The 26,452-nt window shown below is 41.4% G+C and overlaps 2 protein-coding genes across 3 annotated transcripts in view; one reads left to right on the top strand and one right to left on the bottom strand.

Moving 5' to 3' along the window:
* Nucleotides 1–9,143, bottom strand: part of ATP6V1H (ATPase H+ transporting V1 subunit H) — a 42,065-nt gene extending 32,922 nt beyond the window's left edge. Inside the window, exons 1-2 of the mRNA XM_060775303.2 lie at nt 9,009–9,143; nt 4,279–4,403 (exon numbers count right to left, since the gene is read on the bottom strand). Coding sequence (XP_060631286.1) covers nt 4,279–4,382 — 104 coding nt within the window. The 5' untranslated portion in view covers nt 4,383–4,403; nt 9,009–9,143. The remainder of the gene's footprint in view (nt 1–4,278; nt 4,404–9,008) is intronic.
* Nucleotides 9,144–20,465: 11,322 nt separating this feature from the next.
* Nucleotides 20,466–26,452, top strand: part of RGS20 (regulator of G protein signaling 20) — a 54,528-nt gene continuing 48,541 nt past the window's right edge. The window contains exon 1 of one of the 2 annotated variants that reach the window (XM_060775304.2): nt 20,466–21,030. In XM_060775304.2, the coding sequence (XP_060631287.2) occupies nt 20,920–21,030 (111 nt within the window). In that variant the 5' untranslated portion in view covers nt 20,466–20,919. The remainder of the gene's footprint in view (nt 21,031–26,452) is intronic. The other variant, XM_060775306.2, reaches the window with a different exon arrangement.

Genomic DNA, 26,452 nt, shown 5'->3' with positions numbered 1-26,452 from the left:
AGTGTCTTTCAGAGGAGACCCATCTTTCACTTTTGAAATGTATAATTTGTCTATGCATCTGAAGTTGTTCAAGAAAAACCTAAGAAAAGCCGGCAATATTCCGCTTCTACAGAAAAGCATTTTTTTTGGGGGGGGGAGGCAAATCTCACTTCTACTAAAGTATATGCTTCACCTTACTTTCACCTATAGGTTTCCCACTTCAGATAAGGAAGTATTCATTGTCTTCCACAAAAAATTGAAACCTGCAAACAGAGGCCAAACTATTTTGACATCTAACAACAAATTACACTATTTATCAATCTTTTAATAGAGCCGCTGATAAAACAGGCTCTTCAGTATTGCTTGCAGCTTTTACTTTTAACATCTCACATGCCCTTATAAAAACCACTTGAATACCTGCATGGCTACCATGACAACTGCTTCTCCAGAATGGAGACAAAGATAATACCCCTTAAGTACTCAGGCATATACTGCCTAACAAGGACAAAGGGGGAGCAACTCAAAGGTTTAATTTACAGCTTATATGCGGTGGAGGAAATTTCAAGAATCTCTCAACTCTCCTTCTCCTGCTCCCACCTTTTTAAGTACTTTTTTTCCCCTATCAAGCACGATCATAGAAAAGGCATTACAATATCTCATGGAAATGCAATAGGCCTTCTATTTTCAAGAGTTTAGGGATACAGAATCCCTGAAAAAGTGGAAACAACATGATTTTCAAAACCTGCTATTTTACCTGAGAGAACACCCAAGGAAACTCTATGTCACCTAGCATGTTTCTATGGTCAGCTTCTGCCAGTAGATGACCACAGTAGATGACCTAGAGATTTCTATAGGGGAAAATAAACCTGCAAATGTGGAGGGCTAATTGTACATTCAGGAGTCTCAGAACTCACTAAGTTATGCTATCAACAAATGGGTTCTACACTATTTCTAAAGCCATCTATGAATATAGGAATCCTCCTATCATCACATGGAGTGACAAAGCTGACACGCTGTTCTTTCAAGAAGATTCACTTCCAAGGTAAAGGAACAACACTAAACATTTGTAGGCTTTACAAAGGATGATAGAAATTGGAAAGAACTGAGCACACTTGATCGATGTAGAAATTATGGGAAGAGCAAAGAACTCAGTCATTTCAAGGAAATGCTTCTGTCATGGGTCAGTGTCTATACAACCAGCTTATTATCTGAAAAGGTAAACCATTGGTCAAGGGATGGAAGATTTGGAAGAGTTAATCCATCAAGGTTTCCGGGGGATTGGGGGGGGGGGGCTGTGAAAAGATTTAGAGAGAACAATGGAATTGGGAAGAAATCCTTATGGTTCTTTGGAAATCTGTCCAGGATCTTTCAATGAGATTGGTAATGGTAGACAAGCTGCCCTGAAAAAATAGCTTTCCTGCTATCTGGAATACACAAGCAGCTTCAAGCTGAATTCTAGTCTACATTCTCATTTCACTTAAAATGACTGCTAAGTTCTGCTCATGTTTCTAAGACTTCTAATACTGCCCCAGTTGGACAGTCATCCAATATTATTACTGCCAGGTTGGTGACAAGCAAGGGTTTGATAATGGCAGACAAGCCTTGCTGCTCACATTCTCCCCTTATTTAAACAGAGATTAAGGAACAAATTCCTTTTCCTTATTCTGAACCTGATCCATTAATGGGTCTTTAAGTCCTCCCCTGCAGCTTCCTCCCAAACAAGAAGGATTTTTCATGTCCAGATGCCAGTAGCTGTGTGCATTTCAATCAAGATATATTTATTTCTACCCAGATGATCAAGTGCTTCTTTCTAGAGGAAAGGTTCTCAAAGTATGCTCCATAGATCACTTGGAGCTCTGCAAAGCATACTGAGGGGTACAGTGATTCCCTTCCCCTTCCCCTTTAAACTTTCCCTTCTCTTTCCTGCTTCTTCCCTTTCCCCGCCTTGCTCAACCCAAAAGCATTTTCCCTCACCTTCCTCACCAAAAGCCTTTTCTCCACCCCCTTACCCTGAAAAGCCATTTTCCCCACCTCCTTCGCCCCCAAAGCCTTTTTCCCTGCCTCCCTCGTCTCCAAAACCCCTTTCTCCTCCCCCCCTTACCCCCAAAAGCCTTTTTCCCTGTCTCCCACACCCCAAAAGTCTTTTACCTCTGACTTGCTCATCCCCAAAAGCCTTTTCCTCGCCCCCCCCCCCCTTGCCCTGTAAAGCTTTTTTTCTCTGCCTCCCTCATCCTCAAAAGCCTTTCCCCCATGTCTCCCTTGCCACCCAGATCCTTTTCCCCTCACCTTCCTTGCTTCCAAAACCTTTTTTCCTTCCCACCAGTCAGGGGTGTTTTGAAGGTGCTTTATCTACATGGCAGAAGAGAGTTGAATTGGATGGCCCCTGAGGTTGCTCCTGTTGCTTTTACTATAATTACAAAGGCTGGGTGACCAACAGGTTGGGGTGCTTTGATTGTGCTTTTACTTCATGGCAGAAGGGGATTGGAGTGGATGGCCCCTAGGGTCTTCCAATGAAATACTGTGACTTTTATGCTGGTTAAAATTGCTCTTCATTTCAAATATTGTGTTGTTCTTTTTTTCCTTTATTGCACTACAAACAAGAAACGTGCAGTGTGCATAGGAATTTGTTCATTCTTGTTTCAGTTAGTTGACACAAATGCTCTCCGTCCATCTGCCTTTGGCCCAGCCTGCCTGTCAAATTTTAAAGCACAATGTGTCAAAAAGTGTGACTTTGCCTGCTATATATATTATAAATATAATATATAATATAAACATTTCTCAGGGTTCCTTGAGAAACTTTTGCTTCAAAAAGGACTCTGCAGCTGAAAAAGTTTAAGAACTCTTGTTCTAGAGCATTAAGTTTGACTCAGTGATTCATATCTTTCTTCTACAATAGTGGCACGGAAACTCTGACCATCTAGATGTTTTAGCCTACCACTCCTACAAGCCCCCCTTGGCATGGCTAATTATTAGGAACTGTGATGATTCCAGAGAAAAATATCTGGAGGGTCAAACTTCAGAACTGTTATGTATCTACCTAATTGTTTCAGCTCTTTGTAAATAGAACTATTCTGAATTCAACCTGTATCATTATTATGGAAAACAAACCAAGACGAAAGCCTTGCTCATTTTCAATGTCAAGATTACAGTTTTGCCTTCTTTTACATTTAGAGCAAGGTGGAAATTGGACAGCCATCCAGATATTATTGGACGGAAAGACTCAAAAACCCTAAGACAACATAAACAAAAATGAGAATAATCAGTGTTCCATTTCATCAACATCTTGGGGACCACATACTTCCTGGCTTAGAGGCATTGAGCATGCAGATTATGAAAGCATGTAACAGCCAAAAGTTTTAAAGCCATTTTTTTAATCCAAGGCAATATTTCTACTTGAACTATAAGCCAAGCTGGAAAGCAATTTCAGCACATAAAGTATCCACTAAGGGGTGCTTGTGTTATAAGGACAAGAATGGGCAATGTTTGCCTTTCCAAAAGCTTAGAATACAAATGCCACTGTAGCACACTTTTAAGTTCATACTACTGATGACCACTGTAACACCTTTTTAAACATGCAATTCCAATATTATAGTAGAAAACAGCTGTTCACTAGAGATTTTGTAAGTCTCCCAAAGAGATACTAATTTTGAAAAGCTCTATTTCCATCAGTCAGTGTTACTATAGCTTGTGATTAAATTTTACTCTTTCACTGTCAATTTCCTTTGCAGGAAGTATAAAGTTCTTCTGTTCATAGGACATAGCGAACACTTTACTTCCTTGCAATTTTGCATTTATCAGCAGTGCTCTCATATTTTGCATTTATTGGCCTATGTCTTGAAAACAGTGAGAATATCTTGGTATCAGACAAGGTTGATATAATTGGGGAGCAATGGAGACATGTCAGTCAAAATATAAAAAGGTATCTAATCATTAAGTCTCAAAAACATTGACAGTATGTAGCTGCTTTTATAAATCATGAATTAAACAATAAAAAGGAGGTATTCTTATAAGGATTAATATTCAGAGAATTTTTTTGCCAGACTTTTACAGATTTTGTTAAAGTTTTAGAAAGTGGTAGTTATAGCTATTTATACTACTGAAGCAAAATATCTTTAAGATGTCTCATAAATTTTAAGAACTGGCGCAGACACTTTTCCAACAGTTTCCACTGACACAAGATTTTCCTGTGTCTCATAATGGCATGAAAATCTGACACTCAAGAGGTCTAAAATTATACTTAGTATGGAAGTCTATGGTTACGCTTCTTAAGGAAATATGTGACCATCCTTCATCACTTACTGGAGATATGACTGCCAATTAACTTTGTTAGCCCGGACCTCAGCAGCTTTGGCAGCAATGATATTAGTAGGCACAGCAGCATCTACAGCACCCCGGATATCCATTTTTAGCTTGATTTAATAATTCTGTTAAGACAAAAAAAAAGATAGATTTGCATAAAAAGTGAAAAATATTTTAGCAAAGAATAGAATATGAATACTAGAATATGTAACATCAAAAACACTAATCTGTCATAAGTACATTATAATTCACACAATAAACTTTCTGAATTCAGAAATGTAAGCATCTTGTATGGCAGTATCCGTAGGTGAAGATTTCAATAATCAGAAAAGGCATCTATCTATCTATAAGACTTATATTACAAGGGGAAAGATCCAGTTCACTGCACCCATGCAGGACCAAATCTCTAACAAAGGAAGAGGTGAACAACATTACATTTCACAACCTTGTACGAATGAAAGTAATAGAATTATCGTGGTACAGAAAATACTGTTTTTTCTCCCTCTTCCAGCTAGCTTGATTTGAAGCAGGGTTTTCTTAGTTCCTGAAATATACATATAAAGATTCATGTTTCCCCTTTCCTTGCACAACTGAACACAGGAAGCTGACTTATACTGAGCACTGGCCCACTTAGTTCTCTATTGTCAAATCTGACTAGCGGCTCACCAGAGCTTCAAGAAAAAGAAATTTGGGGTTATTAGATTTTAGCAAAACTGGCTCCTAGGCATAAAAACCAATGTTTGGTTTATGTCCTGCTTCCTTTGACAACTGGTTGTGGTTCCCTTCCCACTGATCCCATTATTTCTTTTTTTTTCAACTCATATTACAATCCTTTTCTAATAACAATAGCCACTAAATACAGTAGAATATATTTCTCAGTAAAAATGCACAGCTCACGGTCCTAATGCATTAAGGATTTCTGTGTCAAATTGTAAGAAACAACAGGCACACAGTCTAATACCATAATGTGCGAGAAGCAATGACCTTCACCATTTTCATTTTCTCCTTCCTGAAGGAGCTTCTGGTTTAGTCTGACTCACTGATGCCAAAACAACTTCTCTAGTTTTAGTGTGTCCATGAAATCATGATCGGGACAGAACTTCCATAAACACCATCAGATTTTACTTGATAAAACCAGCCCAACCTCCCCCAGGACCGCTTCTCCATACACAAAAACCAGATCAGTATTTTCCATTCATCAAATGGAAACATATACTTATCTGTTATTAGATGAGACAATTACTGCTGCCTTCTGCATTGCACTGGTGTCAGGAAGAAAAGGTCTCAAGTCAGAGGCTACACTACTGTTCCTCCTTCTGGTACACAATCAAAGCAAGTTCACCTCTACTTTAAAGAATGATATGAAGATTTTATTTTAACAAGGAATAATTAAAACTTACAACAGATTGATGGGAGGAGGGGGTTGAGCCGATACCATGAGCAAATATGAAAACCAAAGGTCTCTGACACAACCATAACAGAAAAGCTTTAAAGATAATTATTATGATTATCACTATCATATTCGTCATCATCATTATTGGTTGAGGGAGGGAGTGTTAGTCGCAGTAACAGCATCTGTATAGGTTAAGTACACCTGGAATTTCAAAATGTTCCAAACTCCAAAAATGTCTGCATGGGTGGCTGAGATAGTGAGATCTTTGCTTTCTGATAGCTCAAGTATGCTTTTTTTATGCACAAAAATACTAATAATATTGTAAATAAAACTACATACATATGTAAAGTAAGATAAAGGTTTCCCCTGACATTAAGTCTAGTTGTGTCCAAGCACTGGGATTGTGGCGCAGCTGGCTGAGTGTCAGCTGCATTAAGATCACTCTAACCAAAAGGTCATGAGTTCGAAGCCAGCCCGGGTCAGAGTGAGTGTCCAACCAATTGTGTAGCTTGTTGTCGACCTTTGCAACCCAAAAGACAGTTGCATCTGTCAAGTAGGAAAATTAAGTACCACCTATGTGTGGGGAGGCTAATTTAACTAATTTATGAGGCCATAAAAAAGACTCCAGCAAAAGCACTCCAGCAAAGCATTCGGGGAATGTGGAAGTACTTCATCAGTGTTGCAGATGGACGATGAAAGCGACAGCTCCCCTGGCGGCCAGAAAAAGTTAAATAGCTTCTGTGTATGTCTATATATGTTGTATGTCTAATTGGCATTGAATGTTTGTCATATATGTGTACATTGTAATCTGCCCTGAGTCCCCTGTGGGGTGAGAAGGGTGGAATATAAATGCTGTAAATAAATAAATAAACTCTGGGGGGTGGTGCTCATTTTCATTTCTAAGCCGAAGAGCCGACATTGTCAGTAGACGCTTTCAAGGTCATGTGGCCAGCATGACTGCATGGAGCACTGTTACCTTCCCACTGAAGCTGTACCTATTGATCTACTCACATTTGCATATTTTCAAACTGCTAGGTTGGCAGAAGCTGGAGCCAACTGCGGAACTCACCCTGCTCCCCAGATTCGAACCGCCAACCTTTCAGTCAGCAAGTTCAGCGGTACCACGCCACCAGTACACCAGTGGGCTAGCCCATGAGGTCTCTTCTAACTCTATGATTCTATATGTACATATGTATGTGCATATATGCAAATACGCTGTTGTCAATCCTAAGGCAACCATATCCCAGGGTTTTCGTAGTAAGATTTGCCCTTGCCTTCCTCTGGAGCTGAGAGTGTGTGACTTGCCCAAGGTCACAGTGCAGATTCAAATCCTAGTATTCAGTCATAGACCAATGTTCAAACCACTACGCCACACTGCAAATACTACGTGTGTTGGGGGGCGGAGGTTTAGCACTGCTGGTAAATCATCAGCGACTATAAGATCTATCAACTAAAAGGTTGCAAGTTCGAAGTCCTGAGTTGGTGTGAGATGCCAACTGTTAGCCTAGTTCATTGTTTACCTAAGCAATTCGAAAACAGCTTTAGCTGTGATTAGAGAAATTAGGTACCGCTAAAAAGCAGGGGAGGTGTTTTACAACGCCATAAAGAAAGAAGATCAGAAAATGCTGGGCGACCAAAAGAAAAGAGGAAATCCTGACAGCTCTTCATCAAGCCCAACCTTCCATGACACCAAAAACAGCTGAAACAAACCACCTCCTTCTGTTCTGTTCTGTCTGTGTGTGTACTGTCTATACAAAGCGGCATGGAATGTTTGCCATGTATATGTGCTGTGATCCGCCCTGAGTCTCCTTCGGGGTGAGAAGAGCGGAATATAAATAAAGTATTATTATTATCCTAAATCCAGAACACTAGCACATTTTGGATACTCAATGGGTCCTCTTGGTTCTATGGAGGGCACTGTAGAACCAATTGTGACAGTTATAGTATGGTGACGCTCCAAAACTATTGGGCACGAAGTTACAGAACATATCAAACTACAACTCCCCCTTTTGTTGTTGTTGTTGTTGTTGTTGTTGTTGTATCAGGAGCAACTTGAGATACTGCAAGTCGCTTCTGGTGTGAGAGAATTGGCCATCTGTAAGGACGCTGTCCAGGGGACGCCCGGATGATTTGATGTTTTTATCACCCTTGTGGGAGGCTTCTCTCATGTCCCCGCATGAGGAGCTGGAGCTGATAGAGGGAGCTCATCCGCCTCTCCCCGGATTCGAACCTGCGACCTGTCGGTTTAACCCACTGCACCACCAGGGGCTCCTATAATTCCATAGAATTGAGCCAAGATAGATACAGTGGTGTCAAACAGTGTAGACCAGGCCTGGGGAAACTTCGCCCCTCTGGGTATTTTGGACTTCAACTCCCACAATTCCTAACAGCCGGTGTCAAACAGTGTAGACCAGGCCTGGGGAAACTTCGCCCCTCTGGGTGTTTTGGACTTCAATTCCCATAATTCCTAACAGCCGGTGTTAAACAGTGTAGACCAGGCCTGGGGAAACTTCGGTCCTCCGGGTGTTTTGGACTTCAACTCCCACAATTCCTAACAGCCGGTGTCAAACAGTGTAGACCAGGCCTGGGGAAACTTCGGCCCTCCGGGTGTTTTGGACTTCAACTCCCACAATTCCTAACAGCCTATCGGCTGTTAGGAATTGTGGGAGTTGAAGTCCAAAACACCCGGAGGGCCGAAGTTTCCCCAGGCCTGGTGTAGATGCACTTTTAGGCCATGTTAAAGATTAGTCAAATTCTAGGCAGGCAATGTCAACAATGTATTGTCGAAGGCTTTCATGGCTGGAATCACTCAGTTCTTGTGGGTTTTTTCGGCTATATGGCCATGTTCTAGAGGCATTTCTCCTGACGTTTCGCCTGCATCTATGGCAAGCATCCTCAGAGATGAGGTAGCTGAGGATGCTTGCCATAGATGCAGGCGAAACGTCAGGAGAAATGTCTCTAGAACATGGCCATATAGCCCGAAAAAACCCACAAGAACTGAATGTCAACAATGCCTGTTATAAGTAATGGTGGCTTTGTAAAAAAAAAGGCATCTAGAGACCAAAACTCTAGATGCAGCTGGATATAATGGGAGGGATAAAAATATGGAAGTGCAATAAGAATAACCCTTAAATAAATAAATATACGCTTGGGATTTTCCCCTCGGACACCTGACGTCCAGTAGGACCCTTCCCCTGGCTTCCTGAGGGCCTTGGAGCCCAGGAGAAATTAACCAGAGGCCCCTTGGCCCTTTTCCCCAGCCCGTGAAGCCCCTCCGAATAACGCCTGGTCCCCGGGCCCTCCCCGACCGAGCCCACGGCCTCAAGGCCTGGCTCACCTTCTGCTCCTCCTCCTCCTCCTCCAAAAAGGTTCCCGGAATCCGCGGCAGCAAGGAGAGCTGCTGACCCAGACGCGGCGGCGGAGCACTGAAGGGGCAGAAGCAGCTGAAGGTCATGTGACCGCGCTCAGCTGACAGCGCGGGCCATACTCCAGCTACGGGTCGCCAGGAGGCTCATTCCGCCAAGCCTGAAAGAGGCAGAACGTGAAAGGGAAAAGAGACAGGGCGCTTTAGCTTCCTATTATTCCTTATATTAGATCACTATTCGTTTAAAATAACTTGTGCAAGATGTTCTTTGCAGGGAGGAAACCAATATGGTGCATTTTAATGTCAAGTTTGTTAACACTGATTCATATATGATGTTATTACTAATAATATTGCAGTATAGTATTATTATTATTATTTATTTACAGTATTTTATTATTATTATTATTAACTTTATTTGTACCCCGCTAACATCTCCCGAAGGACTCGATGCGGCTTACAAAGGCCAAGGCCTCAATACACAGCATAACAATACAAAACCTAAAGCAAATTAAAAACAATTAAAGCAATATTAAACAACAAAACAACAAGCAATAACAATACACCAAAACACAATAAAACTGGGCCGGGCCAGAGTAATGGGTACAGAATTAAAAGTGCTGATGTGACAGTGCAATGTGCAGTCTGCGGCAATCTTAGTTCTAATAAAGGGCTTCTGGGACTCGGTATTGGAGATTTCCTACTCTGGGAAGGCACATCAGAACAGCCAGGTCTTCAAGTTCTTTCTAAAGACTGCCAGTGTAGGGGCCTGTCTAAGATCTTTGGGGAGGGTGTTCCAGAGTGGGGGGGGGCACCACAGAAAAGGCCCTGTCTCGTGTCCCCACCAAACGTGCTTGCGACGCAGGCAGGATCACGAGCAGGGCCTCTCCAGGTGAACGCATGGGTTCATAAACGGAGATGCGGTCACGCAGGTATTTGTATACCGTTTTTCTCATCCCGAGGGGGACTCAAAGCGGTTTACACATAAGTAATGGCAAAAATTCAATGCCAGTACAAACAATTACAATTATTCACTACAATTAGACATAAATGAAATTAAAAAATACATCCATGAGCAATAAAACAATCATTAAAACAATAAAACAGTTTCGTCCGTTGAATCGCCATTCCAGTCATTATAGTACGATATAATAATATATAATGCTAATATTGTGCTATGCTAATAATATATTATATATGCTAATATATATATGCTAATAATATATTATATTCTCAACCCCCGGGGGGGGGGGAACTCAGGGCGACTTACAAAAAGGCACGATTTGATGCCTACACAAGATATACATACATACAAAACAGCAGTTAAAACAATTAGCAAGTTAAAACAATCAGTACATAACACAATCAATAAAACTAATCTCATGTTCAGCATTCAGAGTTCCATAATTCCATTCCGTTTAGTCAATTCCTTTCCATCGTCAAGTCCTTTCTTTAGCTGCCAGAATGTCCAAATGCCTGGTCCCAAATCCAAGTTTTCAATTTTTTCCTAAAGGAAAGGAGGGATGTCGCTGAGCTAATTTTCCCAGGGAGTGAATTCCACAGGTGAGGGGCCACCACTGAGAAGGCCCTGCTCCTCGTCCCCGACAATCTCACTTGTGATAGAGGCGGGGTCGAGAGCAGGGCCTCCCCAGAAGATCTTAAACTCCGAGGTGGGACGTAGAGGGAGAGCCGTTCGGACAGATACACTGGGCCGGAACCATATAGGGTTTTGTAGGTCAAAACCAGCACTATTATTATTATTATTATTATTATTATTATTATTATTATTATTGTGTCAGAAGCGATTTGAGAAGTTGTAAGTTGCTTCTGGCATGAGAGAATTGGCCGTCTGCAAGTACGTAGCCCAGGATGCCAGGATGGAATGGGGAGACTGCAGATGAGCTCCTTTTGGCAGCTTCAGCTTCCCATGCGGGGACATGACAGAAGCCTCCCACATGAATAATAACACATCAAAAGCATTGAGGCATCCTGGGCTACATACTTGCAGACGTAATATGTAATACAGTATAGTACCGCCTTGAGTCGCCGATAAGGTTGGAAAGGCGGTATACAAGTATAGTAAATGAATAAATAATAGCAATAATAATAAATTATAATAATATGTAATAATATTGTAATATATTAATATAAATATACCAGTTAGAATACTTTTTGTCATGTCAGGAGCGACTTAAGAAACTGCAAGTCACTTCTGGTGTGAGAGAATTGGCCGTCTGCAAGGACGTTGCCCAGGAGACGCCTGGATGTTTTGTTGTTTTTACCATCCATGTGGGAGGCTTCTCTCATGTCCCTGCAATGAGGAGCTGGAGCTGATAGAGGGAGCTCATCTGTACTCTCCCCGAATTCGAACCTGCGACCTGTTGGTCTGCAGTCCTGCCGGCACAAAGGTTTAACCCACTGCGCCACCGGGGGCTCCTACTGATAATATATAATAATATATGTGGGGGGCCCAAAGCTCAGTGGGTTAAACCCTTGTGCCGGCAGGAGTGAAGACCGACAGGTCGGAGATAGGGATCTGGGGAGAGTGCAGATGAGCTCCCTCTGGCAGCTCCAGCTCCCCGTGTGGGAACATGACAGAAGCCTCCCACAAGGATGGTAAAACATCAAAAACATTGAGGCATCCTGGGCAACGTCCTTGCAGACGGCCAGTTCTCTCATGCCAGAAGCGACTTACAACTTCTCAAATCGCTTCTGACACAATAATAATAATAATAATAATAATAATAATATAATGATAATATTGGTTTATTATTGTATATTAAATCTGAAGTGATCATGCATTGGGAAAGCATGGGTTTTTGTAAGTGCTCCTAGCTTTTTTTTTAGAATTTTCTTTTATGTATGTGTGTAATTGTTTCTTTTATATCCCACCTTTGTACATGGAGCACAAAGTGAATAGGGCACACATGATTTCAGCAACTGCAAAGAAGTGGTGATGATGATGACTTTGCAAAGCTCCCTATTTCCAAAGTTTCAGTGGTTACATTGTAAAGGTAATACAGTACGATGTAATATTGTGGATTTTTTAAAATTTTATTTATTTATTTATTTACAGTATTTATATACCACCTTTCTCACCCCGGGGGGATTCTTGCTTGTAACAATGTATTATAAGTAAAACCTGACTGTGCTTTTTTTTGCTGGCCAGGGAAGATGGACTTCAGCAGTCAAAAATGTTTTATAATTCTTATCAGAAATGCCTCTAAAATTGCCCTTCAAAAAAACTTGCTGCTTCGCTTGAAAACATTGAAAATCTCTTTTTCTCTTTCCTCCTCTCACTTCCCCCCATTGACCCCAGCCTAAGTCAGTTGCTGCACATTAAGTTCAAAGTGCAAAAGGAATTTTAGCCCCCTTCCACACAGCTGTATAAAATCCACATTGAACTGAATTTATATGGCAATGTGGACACAGACAATCCAGTTCAAAGCAGATATTGTAAATTATCTGATTTGATTTTCTGGGTTATATGGCTGTGTGGAAGGCTAACTTTAGAAAAGAGAATGGAACCCTGTCCTTCCCAAAAGACTCAGGCATAAGCCAAATGCGGCATCCTCTCCTGGCTTATGTGGTCTTCCTCATTAGCAATTCCTGCCATTTTGACCACACCATGATGTTACTTTCTTACACTTTTTAAAAAAAATTCCATCTGTGAAATATTGGGGGATATGCCATGCTGTCAGTGGCTCCTTAAAGGAGCTTTGGATTCTTCTCTTTTCATAGCAGTCTTAAGGCGATGTTGGGAGGTTCCATAGCTTCTTGTACTAGCCAAGATAAAAAATGAGAGAGATTTAGTTCTTGTGGGTTTTTTCGGGCTATATGGCCATGTTCTAGAGGCATTTCTCCTGACGTTTCGCCTGCATCTATGGCAAGCATCCTCAGAGGTCTGTTGGAATTAGGACAAATGGGTTTATATATCTGTGGAATGGCTGGGGTGGGGCAAGGAGCTCTTCCCTGCTGCAATTAGGTGTGAGTGTTTGGCTAATCACCTTCATTAGCATTTGAAGGCCTGCTCGAACCTGGGAAAGCCTGCTGCTGGGAGGTGTTAATCTGTGCCTGGTTTCTTCCTCTCTGTTGTTTAGCTGTTATAATTTTAGAGTTTTTTAATACTGGGAGCCAGATTTTGTTCATTTTCATGGTCTCTTCCTTTCTGTTGAAATTGTCCACATGCTTGTGGATTTCAATGGCTTCTCTGTGTAGTCTGACATGGTGGTTGTTGGTGTGGTCCAGCATTTCTGTGTTTTCAAATAATATGCTGTGTCCAGGCTGGTTCATCAGGTGCTCTGCTATGGCTGACTTCTCTGGTTGAAGTAGTCTGCAGTGCCTTTCATGTTCCTTGATGCGTGTCTGGGCGCTGCGTTTGGTGGTCCCTATGTAGACTTGTCCACAGCTGCATGGTATACGGTAGACTCCTGCAGAGGTGAGAGGATCCCTCTTGTCTTTTGCTGAACGTAGCATTTGTTGGATTTTCTTGGTGGGTTTGTAGATAGTTTGTATGTTGTGTTTCCTCATCAGCTTCCCTATGCGGTCAGTGGTTCCCTTGATGTATGGCAGGAACACTTTTCCTCTGGGTGGATCATCATCTTTACTCTCGTGGTTTGTTCTTGGTCTTGCAGCTCTTCTGATGTCTGAGATGGAATATCCATTGGCCTGGAGAGCCCAGTTGAGGTGGTTCAGTTCATCTTGGAGGAGGTGGGGTTCGCAGATTCTTTTTGCACGGTCTGCCAAGGCTTTGATGGTGCTTCTTTTTTGACTTGGGTGATGGTTGGAGTTTTTATGCAGATATCTATCTGTGTGTGTGGGTTTTCTGTAGACGGTGTGACCCAATTGTTGATCTGGTTTGCGGATGACTAGGACATCTAGAAAAGGCAGTCTTCCTTCATTTTCTTTTTCCATGGTGAACTGGATGTTTGGGTGGATGCTGTTAAGATGGTCCAGGAACCTGTTGAGTTCTTCATCTCCATGGCTCCAAATGGTCAAGGTGTCATCCACATATCTGAACCATATCGTGGGCTTTTTGGTTGCTGTCTCCAGGGCTTGTTCTTCAAGACCAAGAACAAACCACGAGAGTAAAGATGATGATCCACCCAGAGGAAAAGTGTTCCTGCCATACATCAAGGGAACCACTGAGCGCATAGGGAAGCTGATGAGGAAACACAACATACAAACTATCTACAAACCCACCAAGAAAATCCAACAAATGCTACGTTCAGCAAAAGACAAGAGGGATCCTCTCACCTCTGCAGGAGTCTACCGTATACCATGCAGCTGTGGACAAGTCTACATAGGGACCACCAAACGCAGCGCCCAGACACGCATCAAGGAACATGAAAGGCACTGCAGACTACTTCAACCAGAGAAGTCAGCCATAGCAGAGCACCTGATGAACCAGCCTGGACACAGCATATTATTTGAAAACACAGAAATGCTGGACCACACCAACAACCACCATGTCAGACTACACAGAGAAGCCATTGAAATCCACAAGCATGTGGACAATTTCAACAGAAAGGAAGAGACCATGAAAATGAACAAAATCTGGCTCCCAGTATTAAAAAACTCTAAAATTATAACAGCTAAACAACAGAGAGGAAGAAACCAGGCACAGATTAACACCTCCCAGCAGCAGGCTTTCCCAGGTTCGAGCAGGCCTTCAAATGCTAATGAAGGTGATTAGCCAAACACTCACACCTAATTGCAGCAGGGAAGAGCTCCTTGCCCCACCCCAGCCATTCCACAGATATATAAACCCATTTGTCCTAATTCCAACAGACCTCTGAGGATGCTTGCCATAGATGCAGGCGAAACGTCAGGAGAAATGCCTCTAGAACATGGCCATATAGCCCGAAAAAACCCACAAGAACTGAGTGATTCCGGCCATGAAAGCCTTCGACAATACATTGAGAGAGATTTAGTTTTCTTCCCATTCTGCCTTTGCAAAAATGTATCTGTTTTGAGCACTTGCCGGGGGGGGGGGGGGGGATAACTACACTATAATCTCCATATCCACAGGGGATATGTTCCAGAATCATCACTACCCTGTGGATACCTGAAATCAAGGATAATAGCAAAACCTGTTTTGTGACTATATTTGGGCTGGAAACATACCATAGTATTGACCGGAGGATCTAAAGAGGCCACAAGTAGTATCAGAGGGAATTTCTTTAGAACATGAATAAGTAAAACTGCAGATTTCCATATATATACTATATATCAATTCCAAAGTGCTTTTTTCTGGGTTTATGTCCTTGGAACATGGAAATCTTAAATCCAAGAATTCTTTTGATAGAGTATTAGGGAAATTGTAGAGGTCCAGAATCTGGACCTCTTGCTCTCATTTTTTTCCAAGTTTTAACAAACACAGAATGGATCTCTCAAACGCACGTCTTTCACTAAGGGCAGGAGACTAACTTGGCAGCTTCTGCATTCAGCCCCTTCCCTCCCTCCCAGCCCAGGAAATTTTGTTACATTGTAAAAAATGCTCTGAACCAATGAATTATTTATGCATTTTCCAAAAGTTTCGGAGGGTGCTCTTTCGATTTGTAATTTGTAATTACCAAATCATACGAATCTCCTTATTTACGAAACTACCTCCAAAATTTTGCACATCTCTATTTTTTCTACTTTTAAACTGGAACTCCCCATATCAGCATGGCCAGTGAAAGAATTTTGGAAGCTGCAGTCTAACATGGTAGTAGGCCACTTTCCCCACCTATAAACAGAACACCAACAGTACTATCCAATAATGAAACAGCTTCTTCCTTAGAATCTTGGAATTGTTTCCTCAAACTTCTTTTCTTGCAGCAAGAGCATAAAGGTGGTTCTTAATTTTTCTTAGTGATGTATGGTCTCGCAATCCAGTGGTCTTGGCAGAAATAAATAGTAGTGGATAAAAAGGAGCCATAGAACACTTTATGCACTCAAAGCCACTGTAGAATTATCTTTACAAATAAGAATTCAAAGCCAGAGTTGCAAAAAAATAAGTGATCAATAACATTTAAGGAATACAATACAATAGTTTTTTTAAAAAAAATAACATTTAGGTGGCTTCAAAGGCCCAATTTTTCCTTTATTTTTTGTAAAGCAAATGAAAGATCACATGTTTATATTTCTGAAAATTGCAGTTATATGGTATACTTGTACTACTTGACCTTTACCATTTTTAACTGGCTTTTATTGCATTTCCTCTTCAGTATTAGCTGCTAGAAAAGAAAGAGAATGGAATCCCCTGAAAACAAAGAATAAGCAAAAGGTCAAGATAACATAATATATCCATGTAATTCACAGAACTTACTTGACATTAAAAAAAGAAACCAAAAATACGGCTAAAGTTCAAATCCTTGTATATAGATGGCAAAATTTAAAAGTTTAACAAATTCAGATTAATTATTTCTTAATTCAATTTTATTGTAACCGTTAGAGTGGAAAGCATTCAGATAATTATTAGTTGAGAAGCTCTTGTGGCCCTTCCACACAGCCATATAACCCAGAATATCAAGGCAGAAAATCTCACAATATCTGCTTTGAACTGGGTTATCTGAATCCACACTGTCACATATTCTTTCCAGTTCAAGCAGAAAATGACCTCACTACCTTTGAGGATGCTTGCCATAGATGCAAGCGAAACGCCAGGAGAGAATGCCTCTAGAACATGACCATATAGCCCAAAAAAACCTACAACAATCCAGAAAATGTTGGATTTTATTCAGTGTGTGAAAGAGGCCTTGGGATTCTAGGTACTGAGGTTTCAAACCATTGAGCTTGTTGTCAAACCACAACTCTTATTTTCCAAGACTTTAAAAAAACTTTCACTATTTTGGAGCATCAGAGGTCGGGAGCAGACTGGTCCTTTTGTGGCATCACAATGTGATGCCTGAGGGCCCTTCCACACAGCCATATAACCCAGAATATTGAGAAAGAAAAACCCACAATATTTGCTTTGAACTAGGTTATCTGAGCACACTGCCAGTTCAAAACAGATAGTGTGGAATTTTTATTCAGCTGTGTGGAAGGGGTCCCAGACAACTGCCTCCCACTTCCTAATGATAGGACTGGCTCTGATCTCAAAACTCTACATGTATGCATGGTCTCTTCTGTGCATACATATATGCCATAGACCAGGCCCGTGGCGAGGGGGGGGGGTTTAGGGGTTCAACCCCCCCCTCCCCCCGAAGTTTTTCAGGTTAAAAAAAAATCTGGTTTACTCATTAATTTTAACAGGTTTACTAATGAATTTGGTTAACTGGTTAACTTCCCCGCCCTCCATAGACCAGCACCCGGTGCGCCTCTGCTGCTGCCATCTCTGCCTCTCCTTTCCCCTCTCTCTCTTCTCTGAAGCAGCGCGGGGAGGGGCGTTCCTCCAGCTAGCCAATCGCCTTCGGCCTTGCGCCCCTTCCCAGCCTGATTGACAGGAGCAGGCGAAGAAGGCAGAGCCGGCCAAGGAGAGCCTGTCTCTTAAAGGGAACGCTCGTGATTCAATATATTTATTGTCTAGGGGCACCCTTAGAAAGGCATATATAGAGGGAACGCTCGTGATTCAATATATATATATATATATATATATATATATATATTGAATCACGAGCGTTCCCTTTATATATGCCTTTCTAAGGGTGCCCCTAGACTTGTAGAATTGCTGCAGCTTGACATCCCTTTAAACTGAGCATTATGGGAGTTGTAGTTTTGCAAGGTCTTCAGCATGCACCACACTACAACTTACCAGAATTCCTTAGCGTTATTTATTTATCGTGCCAGGGAACCGAACAGTTGTGTTACATTATTTACAGAACAAACAAACAAACAAACAAACATACATACAAAAGACAGAGTTTGCAAGCTTGGTAGTTGATTAAATGTCCTTTAACCAGTAGCTGGCCACTTGGAGTGCCTCTGGTGTTGCCACAAGGAGGTCCTCCATTGTGTATGTGGCAGGGCTCAGGTTGCATTGCAGCAGGTGGTTTGTAGTTTGCTCTTCTCCGCACTCACATGTTGTGGATTCCACTTTGTAGCCCCATTTCTGAAGGTTGGCTCTGCATCTCGTGGTGCCAGAGCGCAGTCTGTTCAGCACCTTCCAAGTCACCCAGTCTTCTGTGTGCCCAGGGGGGAGTCCCTCATTTGGTATCAGCCATCGATTGAGGCTCTGGGTTTGAGCTTGGCAGGTTTGGACTCTCGCTTGCTGAGGTGTTCCAGCGAGTGTCTCTGTAGATCTACGAAAACTATTTCTAGATTTAAGTCGTTGACATGCTGGCTGACACCCAAACAAGGGATGAGCTGGAGATGTCTCTGCCTTGGTCCTTTCACTATTGGCTGCTACTTCCCGGCAGATGTCAGGTGGTGCAATACCGGCTAAGCAGTGTAATTTCTCCAGTGGTTTAGGGTGCAGACACCCCATGATAATGGGGCATGTCTCATTAAGGGCCACATCTACTGTTTTAGTGTGGTGAGATGTGTTCCACACCGGGCATGCGTACTCAGCAGCAGAGTAGCACAGTGCAAGGGCAGATGTCTTCACTATATCTGGTTGTGATCCCCAGGTTGTGCCAGTCAGCTTTTGTATGATGTTGTTTCTAGCACCCACTTTTTGCTTGATGTTCAGGCAGTGCTTCTTGTAGGTCAGAGCACGGTCCAGAGTGACACCCATGTACTTGGGTGTGCTGCAATGCTCTAGTGAGATTCCTTCCCAGGTGATCCTCAGAGCTCGGGATGCTTGTCTGTTTTTTGACATGGAAGGCACATGTCTGTGTTTTAGATGGATTAGGGATAAGTTGGTTTTCCCTGTAATAGGCAGTTAGAGCACCTAGAGCTTCGGAGAGCTTGTGTTCAACCATCTCAAAGCTCCCTGCTTGAGCAGTAATGGCACGATCATCAGCATAGATGAAACTTTCTGTCCCTTCTGGCATTGGTTTATCCCCATGCTAAGTCTATGAGACGCAAAAAATTAAGAGTCCCTCCCTGCAAGCACTATCTCAAGCAAATATTGACAATTTATTCACACTGTCATTACTTGCAGCAATAGCCGATGTAGCAAAGCAACCATGTTGGGGGGGGGGTGTTGAATGCTCTCACTAAGGAGGCCAGACTTGGTGGAGGTGGTTGACAGGGGCGGAGCTGCAGGCTATTGAAGGCTGTTCTGCCCCCCCCCCCCCCCCCCGCTGTGCTCTTTGCTTCAGCGTGACCTAAGAGGCAGGTTTCAACTCTCCCCCCTCCCAAATTTTTAACCCCCCCCCCCGAAATTTTCAAAACTCCCCCCCCCCCCAAATGTTCAACCCTCCCCGAAATTTTTTTCTGGCTACGGTCCTGCCATAGACAGCTTTAGCACATACACTTTGGTGGAACAGAGATATGAAAGCATATATTTATAACATGTAAGTCCCTCCTATGTAGTATTAAAGAGGCTCACCCATTGTTGTGCCTTCGAATCATAGAGTTGGACGAGACCTCGTGGGCCATCCAGCCCAACCACCTGCCAATTTGATACCCTCCAGATGTGCTGAGACAACAACACATTCATCTGGAAACAACATATATTTCAGGACACCTCCAAGGGGACAGGCTGGAGAAAACTCATCTATCTGTTTGATTAATTGATATCTCTTCTGTGGAAGATAATTGTGGGAGAGTTGTAGTTTTGGGGAATTTCTCATGTTTGAAATACCCATTCAATAAGTTCAGGAAGGTGGTATTCTCTATTCACGAGACCAGGGGCCCAATTTTAAGGCCATCCACTTTTAAAGTCAATCACCACCATCCCTGTCAAACTGGGACAGTCAGAAGACATATTATCCCAAGCCGCCCACCCACCCAGTTTCCAACTATTTGCACAAGTGGTGTAACGTTTAGTTGGACTCTGTTTCTTAGTTTGGCTCTCTTTTTGCACACTGGCTCTCATACAATACAATATATAATAATGCTCAAATGTAATAATTCATTCTCAAAAGCTGAGCAAACAGGGATTTTACAGCATGAGACAAAATCTATGAAAGACTCTTTGCAGTAATTGGATTAAAGCAAGAAAGCACAGAGTGAAACCGAAGGGCACCAATTTGTCACAAATATAATTATGGAAGTATTGCTGACAGACCGAAGTGGCCATATGATTAAGAGGGCTTAATGAATGAATCGGTGATAGCAATTTAACCTCCAGTTTTTATTCTGTATTCTGCTCTCACAAATGATGAATGTATGCAATACAATGTTGAACGCAACCAGTTAATCAGGTCTTATTGAAAGAAATAGATGCCTTTTCTGCTATTCAAGAGAAAATCAGAGAGTTCCTAGTAATCCACCTGAAATCTGTGGAAGTGATTGCTTCTTCTGCTAATATGGAATTTTCATTTAGATTCAAAGGATTAGTGAAACACCATCTGCTCAATCAACTGACAAATACCACTGGTCTAAATTGAACTGTGTCATCCTCTGCCTAATCCAGTCTGTCCCAGGCTATATGTAAACCCCAGTTAATTATACCGTGAATCTTGACACTCCGCACTAATTGCAAGAGCTATTTGAAGTTTAAATGTCTTTCTAGAGGCTTCATCTGAGATTCGACAGTCAAACAGCAAATTTTGTAATAATCTTGATCTCAAACATGCACTCAAGATTTAGGTACAAAGCTGGAGTAAAGAACGAATACTTTGTGGACTAAAAAAAGGAACTGCTACATGGAGATCATCCTGCTTGCCATCACAAGAATAAGCAGTGCAAGAAAGATCAAGCAATCTTCTGGAGATGAGAGTCGCATCCTTGTTCCCTTGTTACAAAGGGAAAATAATCTTATTATTAATCTTTCAGTGTCCAGGTTTAAGGTGGATTTCTTTAAGGCTGGTGCCATTTTTCAAAGATAGCTGACTGTGGAACTGGATTCAGAAACATGCCTTTTTATGACCTGTCAGTATGGAGGCAATGGCTATTTTCCTTTAGGACTCAAAGTGCAAGTGTGGAAAATGAAAATACTCCTAAGAAAGCTGAGGTGTTTTTCAAGGTAAGAAAAAAATACTAAAAATAGAATGAAAATAAAATTATTGCCTCATAGAAAATCCATTTGTTAAGTGTGAGTACAATGCCATTTTTATTGTCCAAGATGTGAACTGTAATACAAGTGAGTAGAAACATTATTGCAAAAACCATAACTTGTAGTTGAGGTCCTGTGCCCAAAAATAGATAGATAGTTGATCAATGGAGACTTCAGCCCACTATGAGATAGTTTCAGTAGTGCTACTTCAGTTTTGTTCATCTTGTTTTTCATGGCCTTAGTTTGACTCAAATTCTGTCTGCATATGGAGTTAGTTATTAGAGCAAGCACTAAATACCATATATGTATCACAAGGATGTCCTCTTGTTATGTATGCCATAGTTAAGATGTTGCTGCATCCAGTTCCTGATCTGTACAGTCACAAAACTATATTGATCTCTACACTTTCAGAAAAGCTACAGTGCTCAAACTATAAATGTAATTGTACAGGTTTAGCATGTTGTTATATGATCGTCAGGTGATGAGAAAGGGGTCTGCTGCACTTATTTTTTTATTTTGCGGGGAGAGAGAGCACCACACATTTCTTGTATTTTTGTTGTTGCTTTGCAAATAATAATCGATACTAGAGAAGGGAGAAAGTAGCTAATCTGCAACTCAAGGATCCTGACACAGACCCTGTATCCTTATTGTTGATGTTTGCCTTTAAGTCATATCTGGCTTACGGCTGTCCTAAGGTGAACCTATAATGAGGTTTTCTGAAGCTAAGTGTGTGGAACTTGCCCAAGGTTACCCAATGAGTTTTCATGGCCGAGTGATGATTTGAACTAGTAGAAGTACTAACTTTACTACCAGCCTGTTCTCCAGAATTATAATCCAACTCTCAAACTACTATGCTGTACTTCAGAATCAATGTTCAGTACCTGCTGTCCCTTTCTCTGGTTCCAAATTTATTATTTTGATCTCCACCCGAGTTAGAGGTGACTTGGCCACTCAGAAATCACGTAATTTCTTTTTCTCCCACTGAAGCTCTAGTACAATGTAAACTAGGCAAAGCAAAGTGATGGATCCATCTACATAAAAAGGAACAAGGGCCAGGAAGGGAAAAAATGGAATGTGGCTGCAGTTTTTAAGACTAATGGCTATTGAGGATATAAACCCCACTTTTTTCAAATGGGTTACAAATGATATTAAAGAGTGAGGTTATAAAGAATATTTATTCAGTTGTAGGATGGGATGCAATGGAAGCCAGAAAAATATGAATGTTATAACCAAACTATAGGCTGTCCATGATATCAGAACTAACTCTATTGAACAGTGACAGCCTGGCTGAAGGTCGAACCAAATCCTGCCTCATGAATGGAATTTAAACCGACGATTTATGCTAGCAGGCCTCTAGTCGTCTGCAGCTGTAGGGTGCTTCCACATTATAAAATTCCTGTATCTTGACATCACTTTAACTGTGAGGGCTCAATGCTATGGAATCCTGGGATGTGTAGTTTGGTGGTGCAACACTACTCGTTGGTAGAGAAGACTAAAGACCTTGTAAAACTACAAGTCCCATGATTCCATGGTATTGAGCTGTAGCAGTTAAGATGATGTCAAACTGCAGGAATGTTATAGTATGGATGCACCTTCAGTGGTAGTAGTAGTAGGAGTACTAACTTTACTACCGTCTCAAGAATGGAAAATGGAAGGTTGGTGGACAGGAAAAGAGATTTAAAGATAGGCTTAAAGCCTAACCTACCTTTAAAACTGTGGAATAGACACCAAGAACTGGGAAGCCCTGGCCCTTTAGCGTTCTAACTAGAGGGCAGCTGTTACCAACAGTGCTGTGGAATTTGAAAAGATACAAATGAAGGGTGAAAGGGAGAAACATGTCAAGCCAACCCTTGTTGGGACCACCTTCCATCTGGAAATCAATGTTCTCAGTGTGAAAGAACATGCAGATCAAGAATATGCCTCTACAGTCACCTACAGATCCACTGCCAAGACCCTACATTTGCAAGGCAATCATAGCCACGAGGGATCACCTATGATGCTGCTGCTGATGAGTAGTAGAAGTAGTAGTGCTAGTACAGAGCACCCCAAAGTGATTTGTATATGTTTTCTAAGGGGAACTATATGTAGTCTTCCCCAAGCTTTTCATCCATATACACATAAGCACTTTTCTTAAAATTGACCCAACAACCCCCTGCCCTTTTATATATTTTTTTTTCAAAATATAGGATCCAGTTCAAAGAAGCTAATTTCAAAAATGAGAACAATAAATCCCCAGCTTTGTATGACTTGGCATTGCTGATTTTGTTATATTGCTGCAGAACTAGATAAGGAAAAACAGCACAGAATAGCTGTAGCATATTTGTTTTTCAGTAAGCAGCCTCCTGCCACCTGAGCATTCACTAACATTGTTTCAGCTCAAAATCTATTTATTTGTTTCATTTTACATCACAAACCTAATATCAGGCCCTGAAGTCTATTCTTTTGCTGTCTCTCGGTTCCTACACAGAAACATTTTTGTTGTCTGTCATCAGTTTTGAGTCTTGGGACTTGCCTCTGGGCAGCCTGGATCTCCTTTAGCTCCCTGCATGATTTTTCTAAATCCTGACCTCCTCCTTTGTTTGCTGACACTGACCTTGCAGAGCTTATTGGTTTTTGAGTTAATCCTCTCCGGTATTTAGCCTTTGGCCAGTTTCCAGATAGATATCTTGTCCTTCTCCAGTCTCCATTTACCTCTTCTAAACACCATAGGTGGATCAATAGTCTTAAATCCTACTCTGCTGCTAGCCCTTTCTTTATATTAAATTGCATTTACTCTTAACCTTATTTCTACTAATAATATAAATTATTGAGGAAACTTACTAGTCAGGATTTACAGACCTTTCCAAAGATTCATCATGACACTTAGATTGGCTTTGTGAGATTTTTTTTCCTTGCCAAATATTGGAGAGGTTTAAATAAGTCAATTAAAGTAAAATTCGTTGTGTAGCATGATTTGGCCAATTCAGTTTTGCAAGACGTACTATCCTAGTCAATGAAAACAGTTCAGTGTTATATTTTAGTGGTGAGAAATACCTGCCTTTAGATATTGTTGGACTCCAACTCTTAGTAGCCCTAACCAATGGAGAAGGATGATGGATGTTAATGTCCACCAACATCTGGTAGAAAGCATATTCTTTATTCCAGATCTAATTTAAGCTCAGGATAGGTACAGTGTTCACCCTGAAGTGTCTCACGACATAAAATAGCCCCTAGACTTGCCACAGTTGCTTATACTTGTAATATCTGGACATTAGTGCCATATATTTAACATCAAGTTTCTGGTCCCAATTCAAGGTGCAGATCATCACCTATAAAGCTGTAAACAGTTCGGGACCTGCTTATCTTCATGACCGCATCTTCCCCTACAAGCCCACATGCTCTTTAAGATCCTCTGGGGACGCTCTTCTCTCGCTTCCACCTCTGTCTTAAGCTCATCTAGTGGGGACGAGAAAGGGCCTTCTCAGTCGTGGCTCCCCATCAAGGAGATCAGGCTAGCACCCTCCCTGTCTGCCTTCTGCAAGGATTGAAAGACATCGATGTTCCGTTGTGCTTAATACCTTAAAACAACAAAATCACAACACAGCAATCTAATAGAACAAGTTCTATTAAAAATAGACATTGCTTTAAAATGTAATTAAAAAGACATTATGTAATGAAAAACGCATAGAAAAATATTGTCTTCACTGTCTTTTTAAGATATAATGCACTGGAGTAAGATGTATCTGCCTGGGAAGACTGTTGCATAATCTGTAACTGAGAAACCTCTGCCCTCCTGTTCAACCATTGTTCTCTCCCCGTTTCCAATTCTTTCTTTTGGATATTCAGTTGTTGCACATCAGATGAAAGAGAGGCATGAAGAAAAGCCTCTGTAACTAGAAAAGAGTTCTAGAAGGATGGGCTGTTTGGAGTTTAAGGTCAAAGCTAGCAACTGGGACTTAAAAGAAAGTGGCCAAAAATCTGTCACAGGGTTTTCTTGGCAAGATTTGTTCAGCGGGAGTTTGTCCTCCTCTGTGACTGAGAGAGTGTAACTTGCAGAAGCCCATGCAGTGAGTTTCCGTGACTGAGTGTGAAGTTGAACCATGGTCACCAGCATCATAGTCCAACACTCAAGCCACCACACCATGCTGCAAAATCAAGCAAAAGAATCCCAATTTTCAAATAAGATTTCAAAAGTTCTATTACAGAGCCAGATTTCTGCCCTGAAGATTAACAACTTTCTAAACCAGTGGTTCTCAACCTTCCTAAAGCTGTGGCCCTTTAATTCATTTCCTCGTGTTGAAGGGAGCCCCAACCCTAACATTATTTATGTTGCTACTTCATAACTGTAATGTTGCTATTGTTATGAATTGTAATGTAAATATCTGATATGCAGGATGTATTTTCATTCACTCCACTAAATTTGGCACAAATACACGATATGCCCAAATTTGAATACTGCTGTGGTTGGGAGGTGATTGATTTTGTCATTTGGGAGTTGTAGTTGCAGGGATTTATAGTAACCTACAATCAAAGATAATTCTGAACTCCACCAATGATGGAATTGAACCAATCCTGGCACACAGAATTCCCATGACCAACAGAAAATACTGGAAGGGTTTGATGGGCATTGACCTTGAGATTTGGAGTGTTAGTTCACCTGCATCCAGAGAACAGGAGGAGGGCTTTTGGTGGGAGGGTTCATTATCTGTTTCCAAAAAGGAAGAGAAGGACAGGAGGAGACATCTTCAACCTTCTCTGCCAAAGGGGTTCCTAAGACCATCAGAAATATGTGTTTTCTGATGGCCTTTGGTGACCCCTCTGAAACTCCCTTGTGACCTCCCCCAAGAGCCCTGACCCCCAGGTTGAGAAACACTGTTCTAAACTGTAAGCAAACATGGAAGGATAAATAGATAACCAGTAATACAGCTTACTTTTCACTAATAAATATCCCTGTTTGGTTGTCATACTGAAAGTAGCTTTCAGATTGTTTTTCAGAAATGATTTTAATGCTGCTTTTCAAAAAAAGAAGAAAAGAAGAAAAATTCACATTTCCATTATCATGGAGCTCAAGGCATTATTACTCTTCAACCAGTTCCTTGAAAAATTAGCATTTCTTTAAAGCTCTGTGAATATTTCATGTGTTTTCAAAAATCAGCAAGACACCTTTCAACATAAGCTCCCAGGGTGTCAAGTTTGAAATGCAGTTTAAAATGAAATTACTTTGAAGTGTAGATCTCATGGGCAACTCCCCCAAATGTTGGGGACAGAAGGGCATTCAAGCTTGGGAATTATACAGAACTCTTCTCCATCTTAATGGAACAAACAGTCATTCCTTTGTGCTGAAATACAGATCCTTTCCACACAGATAGTTCAGTTACTCATAAATCTTGTTCAGATGAGCTCCAAGATGGGA

Source organism: Anolis sagrei, chromosome 4 (assembly GCF_037176765.1).
Source record: "Anolis sagrei isolate rAnoSag1 chromosome 4, rAnoSag1.mat, whole genome shotgun sequence".
Classification (NCBI taxonomy): domain Eukaryota; kingdom Metazoa; phylum Chordata; class Lepidosauria; order Squamata; family Dactyloidae; genus Anolis; species Anolis sagrei.
Note: the sequence above shows the minus strand (reverse complement) of the source record. Positions and strands in the feature narration are given on the sequence as shown.